The sequence below is a fragment of the Chiloscyllium plagiosum genome, unplaced genomic scaffold (assembly GCF_004010195.1).
Source record: "Chiloscyllium plagiosum isolate BGI_BamShark_2017 unplaced genomic scaffold, ASM401019v2 scaf_12747, whole genome shotgun sequence".
NCBI classification, from domain to species: domain Eukaryota; kingdom Metazoa; phylum Chordata; class Chondrichthyes; order Orectolobiformes; family Hemiscylliidae; genus Chiloscyllium; species Chiloscyllium plagiosum.
In genome coordinates, this window is record NW_025210717.1 from 8,823 (window position 1) to 20,313 (window position 11,491).

At 49.7% G+C, this 11,491-nt stretch overlaps 1 protein-coding gene across 1 annotated transcript in view; it reads left to right on the plus strand.

The window, feature by feature from the left end:
* LOC122546948 (extracellular matrix protein 1-like) overlaps positions 1-7,843 on the plus strand; it is a 12,563-nt gene extending 4,720 nt beyond the window's left edge. Inside the window, exons 2-5 of the mRNA XM_043685559.1 lie at positions 2,048-2,466; positions 4,096-4,515; positions 5,366-5,521; positions 7,719-7,843. Coding sequence (XP_043541494.1) covers positions 2,048-2,466; positions 4,096-4,515; positions 5,366-5,521; positions 7,719-7,754 — 1,031 coding nt within the window. The 3' untranslated portion in view covers positions 7,755-7,843. The remainder of the gene's footprint in view (positions 1-2,047; positions 2,467-4,095; positions 4,516-5,365; positions 5,522-7,718) is intronic.
* The last annotated feature ends 3,648 nt before the right edge of the window (positions 7,844-11,491 follow it).

The following is an 11,491-nucleotide window of genomic DNA, read 5'->3' on the forward strand; positions in this document are numbered from 1 at the left end:
AGGGACAGGGCCCTGAGGGGTGTACATTGCGATTTGGGAATGCACACACACGGTCACTGCCCGCTCAGAGGCTCCATTTTGCAGAGAGCAGACAGTGTGACTGGCTGAGCACCACAAACTGGAAACGCACACTGTCCAGAGCTGGGGTTACCGGGAACTCAGGGAACTTCCGGGAAATTTCAAAACCACCTTCTGTCCCAAAACAACACCCTCACGCTATCCCTGTCACCCCCTCCAGCCCCTACATCCCCTCCCTATCCCTGTCACCCCCTCCAGCCCCTACATCCCCTCCCTATCTCTGTCACCCCCCAGGTCTCTGCTCTCCTCCAGTTCTGGCCTCTTCCCCGTTTTCTATCACTCTGCCACTGGGGAATTGCCTGGGGGCCAATCTCTGGAACACCCTCTTTAAACATCACCGCATCCCTGTCTCCTCTTTGGTTTAAATGCGTTGGTTGCAGGACAAACTAGCCAAGAGAGTGGAGTGGTGTAAGGTGGACGCGCTGGTGAAATTTGCTCTTGGCCTTGGCTTTGGAATCATATTTGACATGTTTGTCCTGTTAGTTCTGGTACAGGAATGGCCTTAACTAATTGCCAGAATGATATACAATCTTCATCTCATACGCATGCAAAACCTGTCAAATTGAGTGCAGAACCAATCTGCTTAGGACAATTTTCCCAGCCCCAGTGCTCTGTGCACTGTACCACTCTCTTGTAGATCAATTCTGCCCGTGTGCAAGTAACAGCAATTATTATTACTGTGCTGTATTTAATTTCACTTCTCAAAGTTGTCCACTAAATTCTTCATTAATAAAAGCATCCAAAAGAAAAGGTAACATGATCCCCCTTTGTAGTTTGCGTCTGGCTCACAGACATGGGAAGAGACCATGACACGTTTTACCTAAGGATGCTACCATGGCATGGTGGCTCACTGCTATCTCACAGTGGCAGGGGCCCAGGTTCTATTCCACCCTCAGGCGACTGTCTGTGTGGAGTTTGCACATTCTCCCCCGTGTCTATGTGGGTTTCCTCTGGGTGTTCCAGTTTCCTCCCACAATTCAAAGATGTGCAGTTTAGGGTGGATTGGCCATGGGAAATTGCCCCATAGTGTCCAGGGATGTGTAGGTTAGTGTGGATTGGCCATGGGAAGTTGCCCATAGTGCCCAGGGATGTGCAGGTTAGTGTGGATTGGCCATGGGAAATTGTCCCATAGTGCCCAGGGATGTATAGTCTAAGTGAATCTTTCATGGAAAATGCAGGTTTACAGGGATAGGTGGGATGCTGTTTGGAGGGTTGATTTGGACTTGGCGGGTCGAATGGCCTGCTTCCACACTGTAGGGATTCCATGTTCAGGGTGCTATTATAATCCAAAAGATACTCATAACCCCTTGACTGTGAATTTAAGAGGTGTATTTGTTCCTGGTTTTTACTTTAAAGAGAGGTTGTAAGGCAGAGGCGCAGTACATCTACCAATACCACAAGAGTATACAGCTCATGAGGCCTTGGTTTTTTTTTTAAAGGTTGGAACAATAGAAGCAGCCTGGCCGGGTGTGGCCAGCTGTCATGGAATCAGGATTTCTAGTTTTTTTTTTAGTTTTTAGCTTTAGATTTGAGCAGTTGCAGTCGTGGTCTCTATATTCCCTCTCTCGATTACAACCAAAGCCTTAGGGTTCTCTTCCTTAACTACAAGATTACACATAAGACAAAATCTGTTTATTGAATTTGCTGTTGTGCCGAAGGGGTGTGTTTCTGAGAGGTTACTATATTGGAGCAGCTAATTAGTCATAGTTATTGTATCTATTATTTGGTCAGATTTTCCACTAGAGTTGTTATTTTGAGTTCCTCCTTCTTTGGTTGTATTTTAACTACAATGTTTGAGTAAATTGTGTTTTTGCTTAACGTCAAATAGTCTGACCGGTTGCATTGCACCTGGAACACAGCATTGCCTTAAAAATAAGAAAACATGCGGGTCTACGATATGTTCTTAAAATATTTTGCGGGGTGTGGTCCATAACAATGAAAGTATGTTTATATTTTTGATGCATAATAGATGCTGAAGATAGTCAGTCGCACAGTGATGTGACAGGGCACCACAGTATACAGCAACAGCAAATCTACCCAGCAAAGGCTTCCTTCAAACATCACCATAAACACCATGCCGGCCATCAACCCGAGCCCAGGGCAGGTTGCAAGGATGCTCTCACATGTCCGATACTGACAAAGCACCGTCACCCTCATTTCCCCACATACAAAGTCACCTTCCCCCTGGGGCGCCCCAGTGCTGCCAACATTGGTGCCATCTGCCATTACAAAGGGCACAAGAAGGCACATGGTGACACCCAGCCCCCAAGCACCGGGTTCGGCTACTTACATCGAAGGATTGAAGCAATCGAGAAGATGGAGAAGGGCTACAAGATCTGTTGTCGCAGTCCAAACAGAAAACACAGACTGTCATGCTCAGAGAGCGTGGTGAGTGATTTAACAACCTCCTGGTTGGACCTTCTTAGATCCAGTCCATGTTCCACCTCAGACATTAATACTCCCGCTGTTTTTATTTTCAATAGGAATCATTATTTCCAAACCCCACCAGTTCAGACACCCTCCAAATCCTTGAAACCTCCACCAGTCTGAAGACACCCTCTCCAATTCTGTCACCCCTTGCCCCCAGAGCTGGACCTTGGAAATTCTCAACGCTCCAAGGGAATTGGCTGGAGCCCAGGGAGAGAAGTGGAGAGATGAAGGCGATGGGAACAGGAATTGCCCTCCACAGGCTATGCGAGGAATTATTTTACAAAACAATTGTCCATTCACTGGACCGGACTGTCAATGTCAAGGGGAGGATTTATGACCTGCCCTGAATTGCCCTGTGAGAAGATGGTTTCACAGGACTAGAGATAGGGGTTAGCTCTGTAGAGGTTAACATGACAGGTAAAGATAGGTTTAATGGCGAGTGTCTTTTCCCCAGGGTGGGGAATTTCAAGACCAAGGGGCAGAAGGTGAGAGGTGAAAGATTTAAAAAGGACAGAAGGGGCAATTCTTTTCATACAGATGGTGGAATAAACTTTCTGAGGAAGGGATGGGTGTGGGGACAGTTACGATGTTTAAAAGACATTTGGATAAGGACATGAGTCGGAAAGGTTTGCAGGGATGTGGGCAGGGACAGACAGGTAGGACTGGTTTAGTTTGGAATTATGGTTGGCATGGACTGGATGGGCTGAAGGGTCTGTCTCAGTGCTGGATAAGACTATGACTCCAGGTCCTACAAGAGGACCTCTTCCTATCCCTACCTCTGTCACCCGCTCCAGCCCCTACACCCCTCCCTATCTCTGTCACCCCCTCCAGCCCCTACACCCCTCCCTGTCTCTGTCACCACCACCAATTCTGGACTGTTGTGGAGCATTTCAGGGAATATCTCTGGGACACACACACCCACCAACCCCTCCACTCTGTGGCTGAAAACTTCAACTCCCCCTCCCACTCCGCCAAGGACATGCAAATCCTGGGCCTCCTCCACCGCCAAATCCACACTGCCTGACGCCTGGAGGAAGAACATCTCATCTTCCCCCTTGGGACCCTCTAACCACATAGCATCAACGTTGACTTCTCCAGTTTCCTACTCTCCCCTCCTTCCACTTCATCCCAGATCCAACCCTCCAACTCTGCACCGCTCTTGTGAACTGTCCTACCTGTCCACCTTCCTTCCCACCTATCTGCTCCATCCTCCACTCTGACCTATTACCATCAACGCCCCCGCACCAACTGCATCTACCTATCGTCTTCCCAGCTACCTTCCCCTCCCCCTCCTATTTATCTCTCAGGCCCGCACGCCTCACATTCCTGACAAAGGGCTTATGTCTGAAATGTCGATTCTGCTCAGATTCTGCCTGACCTGCTATACATTTCCAGTGCCACTCGTTTCGACTCTGCCTCCCCAGCATCTGCACTCCTCACTTTCTCTGATTTGTAATTTAAACAAAGGCTGGCAGTTGTTTGTCAGTCATCGTTAGCTGGTGCACTTTTGATACTGTGACGTCTGGCTCTGTCGAAGGGCCTGTTGGTGTCGGGGCTGTTTTAGTGCTGTCTAATCTCTCCCAACAGTGGAAGAGAGAACTGAATAACTTCTGCATGATGGAGCAGTCAGTCAAAAGCACGCAGTATCATTGCTGCACCAGGGTGCAGCATGAACGATTCAATTGCTTTGAGAATGATGCCCAGAGCCACCGCTACACCGATGACACTCGGCAGGGAAGGAACAGGCATAGCCTCGTTGGTCGCGATGATGCCACCATGTTAACCATGTCATTGCCAAACGTCATATTCCCTCCCGGAGAGCCCAATAGAGAGAATATCCACAACATCTGCAGCCTGAGAAAGATCCGGCCACGATATTCGAGCGGGTCCCTGCCATTGTCCAGCTACAGTCAGCTGACTCGTCAGGCCAAGGCAATTGATGGGCTCGAGACCAGCTACGAGAAATGCTGCATTGAGCACAACAAGTTGGCATGTGTGCACAAACAGGTAAGCAACTCAGGGACAGGGAGTTTCCCCTTAGACAGCCTCAGCTGGGGAACGACTCAGCAGTTGGTTCCAGTGGTTACCACCGTCTCCTTATTGTTCACCTGGCCACAAGGAGATACGTTCTAAATCCAGTTCACAGGCTCCAACGCAAAGGCCCAGTCCACATTTCCACTGCCGTCACTGAGGGAGTGGGCACTGCTGGAGGGTCAGTGCTGAGGGAGCGCCGCACTGTCGGAGGGTCAGCACTGAGGGAGCGCCGCAATGTCGGAGGGTCAGTGCTGAGGGAGCGCCGCACTGTCGGAGGGTCAGTGCTGAGGGAGCGCCGCACTGTTGGAGGGTCAGCACTGAGGGAGTGGGCACTGTCGGAGGGTCAGTGCTGAGGACAGCTGATTGCCTGCCCGCCATTACTGATGGCTAGCTTTTGATTTCAGATTGATGAAGCCAATTTTCAGAGCTCTAGCTACGACGGGTATTTCAACCCCTGTGGATCACTGCCTGACCTTCTCCTCCTCGCTCTGTACTGAGTTCACCTTGGATGTAGGGTTTGGTTTGTTTGGGACTGAGGGAGAGTCACATGTCTGGGTGCATAGTCTGAAGCCCAGTGAGTAGGTCGCTGCTGACAGTGTCTGAGGTCACACATTTCCCATCCGATTTCGGAGGGTCTGTAACCACAGACAGATGACCTACTCTCACGTCCACCTCCAAAAGAGGTAGCAGTTGCGTTTGAGATGCAAGTGCTCTTCAGATTGGAATAGCCTGCTTTAGGGTTGTAGGGGTTTCTATGATTCTTTTCACTGTATTCATGTGCGTAGTACGTGACAATAAAGTCAATTCCATTCAACTCTTGCAGTGGAAGCAGATGTTGCTGGAATACTGTGACAGCAAGTTATCCTCAAGCAACTCAGACGATCATTGCTGCTGGAAGAAAGAAGATGAATTGTTCACCTGCTTCAAAAATATTGCTGCGTACCCCAAGTATGACCACGAGATAACAACCATCAGCCTGGTAAATGTGACAGACAATGCTCTGCTCACACTGTGTCAGAATCATTTAAAATTGCTGACCAAAAGGTGAGGGGGCATGGATAGGATAAATAGACAAAGTCTTTTCCCTGGGGTCGGGGGAGTCCAGAACTCGAGGGGCATAGGTTTAGGGTGAGAGGGGAAAGATATAAAAGAGACCAAAGGGGCAACATTTTCACGCAGAGGGTGGTACGTGTATGGAATGAGCTGCCAGAGGATGTGGTGGAGGCTGGTACAATTGCAACATTTAAGAGGCATTGGATGGGTATATGAATAGGAAGGGTTTGGAGGGATATGGGCCGGGTGCTGGCAGGTGGGACTGGATTGGGTTGGGGATATCTGGTCGGCATGGAGGGGTTGGACCGAAGGGTCTGTTTCCATGCTGTACATCTCGATGATTCTATGACTCTAAAAGGTGAGTGAAAAAGCTGTTTGAGAAGGTCTTGAGAGACTTTGTTTTGAGTTTCAGTTCTGAACCTTGACCTGCTGCTTCCCCCACGGTCACCACCAAGTGTTCCTATGTAAGGGTTAGATACAGAGTAAAGCTTCCTCTACACTGTCCCTCCTATTAAGCACCCTGGGGACAGGAACAGCACGGGGCTAGATACAGGGTAAAGCTCCCAATACACTGTCCCCCCATCAAACACTCCCAGGGACAGGGACAGCACGGGGTTAGATACAGAGTAAAGCTCTCTCTACACTGTTCCCCCATCAAACACTCCCCAGGGACAGGGACAGCACAGGGTTAGATACATAGTAAAGCTCCCTCTACACTGTCCCCCATCAAACACTCCCAGGACAGGGACAGCACGGTGTTAGATACAGAGTAAAGCTCCCTCTACACTATCCCCACATCAAACACTCCCAGGGAAAGGGACAGCACGGGGTTAGATACAGAGTAAAGCTCCCTCTTCACTGTCCCGCCATCAAACTCTTAGGGAAAGGGACAGCACGGTGTTAGATACAGAGTAAAGCTCCCTCTACACTGTCCCCCCATCAAACTCTTCCAGGGAAAGGGACAGCACAGGGGTTAGATACAGAGTAAAGCTCCCTCTTCACTGTCCCCCCATCAAACTCTTCCAGCGTCAGGGACACCTTATGGGTTAAGACCAGAAATAAGGCCATCCAGCCTCACGGCTGATAAGTTTCTCAACCCCATTCTCCCACTCTCTCCCTGTAACCCTTGATCCCCATGATACTCCAGAACCTATTGATCTCCGTCTTAAACATACTCAGTGACCTGGCCTCCACAGCCTCCTGTGGCAGTGAATTCCACAGATTCCCCACTCTCTGGCTGAAGACGTTTCTCCTTATATCTGCTCTAAAGTGTCTTCCCTTTTACTCGAAGGCTGTGCCCTCGGGTCCTAGTCTCTCCAACCAATGGAAACATCTTCCCAACATCCACTCTGTCCAGGCTGTTCAGTATTCTGTAAGTTTCAATCAGATCCCCCCTCATCCTCCTAAACTCCATCAAGTATAGTCCCAGAGTCCTCAAACATTCCTCATACATTAAGCTTTTCATTCCTGGGACCATTCTTGTGAAGCTCCTCTGAACATGCTCCAGGTGCAGTACAACCTTCCTGAGATACGGGGCCCAAAACTGCACACAATACCCCAAACGAGGTCTGACCACCGCCTTATAGAGCCTGAGATGTACATCCCTGCTTTCATATTTAAGTCCTCTCAAAATAAATGCCATCATTGCATTTGCCTTCCTAACGACTGACTCAACCTGCAAGTTTACCTTGAGAGAATTCTGGACTAGAACTCCCAAGTCTCTTTGTACATCAGACTTCTGATACAGTTAGGTACAGAGTAAAGCTCAGTCTACACTGTCCCCCCATCAAATACAGAACTCCCAGGACAGGGACAGCACGGGGTTAGATACAGAGTAAAGCTCCCCCTACACTGTCCCCCATCAAATACCGACAGGGACAGCAGTGAAGGGATTTGCCTTTCTGATGATGGCACTATTGAATAAACTGACAGTTTAACTTGATCAGGGTATCACAGGGTTTTTTTTAAAGTTTATGAACTGCATTGCCATTCTCTCCCACTTCCTGGTGACCTTGGTTGGGAGAGCGAGATGGAGGATAAAATTCAACAAGGGGAGGAGCGTGGTGAAAGGCAATACTTAGAAACGGATTTGTTTGTTGACTGAATTGTTTTTATGGATTCAGGCCGATATCCAAGCTATTGACGACGATACGGAGTGACTGCTGTTCCCATAGCAACCCAAAGCAGAGGAATGACTGTGTGGTCGAGAAGGTAAGGATATATCTTTTGTGATTTGTTTGTTCCCTCCCTCCAGGTGGCACTTTTAATGGTGCTGGCTGACTATCTGACTGTGTCGGGCATCACAGACAAGATCATTGCGCCAGGCTGCCACTGATACCAATCCCATCTGTGTGGAACACAGCAGCAAGGGATGCTGGTCCATCCCAACACAGACTCATGGTTTCAGTAAATAACTGGTTAGAGTCCAGAAAAGACATTGTTATCACACACAATTATAGAGTCAGAGAGTGGTACTGCACGGAAACAGACCCTTCGGTCCAATTCATCCATGCTGACCAGATATCCTAAATTAATCTAGTCCCATTTGTCAGCAGTTAGCCCATGTCCCTCTAAACCCTTCCTATTCATGTCCCCATCCTTTTAAATGCTGTAATTGTACCAGCCTCCACCACTTCCTCTGGCAGCTCATTCCATACACACACCACCCTCTGTGTGAAAAAATTGCCCCTCAGGTCCCTTTCCCCTCTCACCTTAAACCTATGCTCTCCAGTTCAGGACTCCCCAGGCAAAAGACCTATTCACCCTATGCAACTCCCTCACAAATTTATAAACCTCTGTAAGGTCACCCCTCAGCCTCCAACGCTCCAGGGAAAACAGCCTCAGCCTGTTCAGCCTCCCCCTGTAGCTCAAATCCTCCAACCCTGGCAACATCCTTGTCAATCTTTTCCGAACCCTTTCATGTTTCACAACATCGGTGCTCCGAAACCCTACATCGCTGAAGCTGGGCACTAACACGCTGACACCTCCTCCTGCGACCCCCTTGGCCACGATCACACCTGTCATCACCAAACTATCATCTCCAAGACCATCCACAATCTCATCACCCCAGCTGATCTCACAATCTCATCGTCCCCCAACCCTGCACCACCCTTGGTTCTATTTCTTACCAAAGCTCCACAAACCTGACTGCCCCGGTCTCTAACTGTCAAAGAACAAAGAAAATTTACAGCTCAGGAACAGGCTCTTTGGCCCTCCAACCCTGAGCCAATCCAAATCCACTGTTTAAACCTATCGCCCAATTCCTAAGCAATCTGTAGCCCTCTGCTCCCCACCTACTCATGCATCTTAAGTGAATTTACTGGGCCTGCCTCTACTACCTCTGCTGGCAATGTGTTCCAGGCACCTACCACCCTGTGTAAAGTACTTGCTGCGTGTATTCCCCTTAAACATTTCACCTCTCACCTTGAAAGCATGACCTCTCGTTATTGAATCCCTCACCCTTCATGGTTTTGTAGACCTCAGTCAGGTCCCCCCTCAATCTCCTTTTTTCTAATGAAAACAATCCTAACCTACTCAACGTCTGTTCATAGCCAGCACCTTCCATACCAGGCAACATCCTCATAAACCTTCTCTGCACCCTCTCCAAAGTGTCCACATCCTTTTGGTAATGTGGCGACCAGAACTGGACACTGTAGTGCTCCTGCCTCACTGAACTTCCTTCCATTTATCTTGACTCTGTGCTGTCCCCCTTGGTGCAGGAATTCCCCACCTACGTTTGAGATACCACCCAGGCTCTCCAACTCCTCCACGACTTTCAATTTCCCCCATTCCCAACGCCTCATTTTCACCATGGACATTCAGTCCCTCCAAGCCTGCATTCCCTCATAATGAAGGCCTCCAAACCCTCCGTTTCTTCCTCTCCCGCCGACCAACCCAGTCCCCCTCCACCCTCATTTGATTGGCAGAGCTGGTCCTTACCCTCAGCAACTTCTCCTTTCGATCCTCCCACTTCCCACAAACCAGACGGGTGGCTGTGGGTACCCGCATGGGCCCCAGCCCTGCCTGCCTCTTCATAGGAGACGTGGAACAGTCCCTCTTCCACAGTTATACCAGCACCATTCCCCCCGCTACATTGATGACTGTATGGGTGCTCATAGAATCCATTACAGTGTGGAAACAGGCCATTTGGCCCAACAAGTCCATATCGACCCTCTGAAGAGTAACCCACCCAGACCCTTTCCCGTACCCATTATTCTACATTCCCCCAACTAATGCACCTAACCTAATTATCCTTGAGCACTATAGGCAATTTCCCATGGCCAATCCAACCTAACCTGCACATCCTTGGACATTACGGGACAATTTAGCATGGTCAATCCACCCTAACCTACACATCTCTGAGCACTATGGGCAATTTAGAACAGCCAATCCACCCTAATATCTTTGGACTGTGGAAGGAAACCGGAGCACCCGGAGGAAATTCACACAGACACGGGGAGAATGTGCAAACTCCACACAGACAGTCGCCCGAGGCTGGAATCGAACCTGGGCCCGTGGTGCTGCGAGGCAGCAGTGCTAACCACTTAGTCACCATGCCACAATGTAAACGTTTAATTCGTCACACCAACACCTTGCACCCTGACCTCAAATTCACCTTGTCCATCTCCGATACCTCCCTCCCCTTCCTGAACCTCCCCGTCTCCATCTCTGGTGACTGACTACACACCAATGTCTACTACAAAACCACTGACTCCCACAGTTACCTTGACTATACATCCTCCCGCCCCACCTCCCGCAAAGTCGCGATCCCCTCCTCCCAATTCCTCCGCCTCTGCTGTATTTGCTGTCAGGATGAGCAATTCTTCTCCAGGACATCCTAGATTTTCCCGTCCCAATCACATCTCCTTCATTTCCCACACTTCTGCCCTCAAACCCCACCCTCTGCAACACCAAAAAGGGTAGAATCCTTCTGGTCCTCACATTCCACCCCACCAATCTCCAAATCCAGCATAGCGTCCTCCCCCCACTTTCGCCACCTACAGTCAGACCCGACCACCAAATTTATATTTCCCTCCCCACCCCTATCTGCATTCCGTAGGGACCGTTCCCTCCGTGACTCTCTCGTTAGGTCCACACTCCCCGCTAACCCCCTCTCCACTCCTGGCACCTTCCCCAGCCACTGTAAGAGGTGCAAAACCTGCGCCCGCATCGCACCTCCCTCTCTGCCCACCCCCTCACCTCCGTCCAAGGCCCCAAAGGATTGTTTCAAATGCGGCAGAGATTTACTTGCACATCCTCTCACCTCATTTACTGCATCTGGTGCTCTTGATGTGGTCTCCTCTACATTGGAAACACCAAGAGCAAACTCGCAGAACAGTTCTGGTCCATATGCAGTAACCAACCTCACCTTCCTGTGGCCATCCACTTCAACTTCCCCTCCCACGTCCCTTGGGACATATCCGTTCTGGGCCTCCTCCACTGCCTACATAAGGTGGAAGATGAGGAGGAACATCTCATCTTCTGCCTTGGGAGCCTACAACCACATGGCACGAACATTGAATTCACCAGTTTCCAAATCTCCCCTCCCCACTCCTCATCCCAGATGCAACCCTCCAATTCAGATCCGCCATCTTGACTTGACCTGACCTAATCAGTCCATCTTCCTTCCCATCTATCTGCTTCACCCTTCCCATCATCCGACCACTATCACCTCCTACCTTTACCCGCCTATCGGGTTGCCCCATCCCCCTTCCCCATTTATCTCTCAACCCTGTTCCCCCGTCCCCAATCCTGAAGAAGGGTCCTGCCCGACACATCGACTCCCTTGCTCGTCAGATGCTTCCTGACCTGCTGTGCCTTTTCCAGTGCCAAGCTTTATCGAATTCTGGCCTCCTTCCTATCGAAAAGATGTTGTGAAACTTGAAAGGGTTCAGAA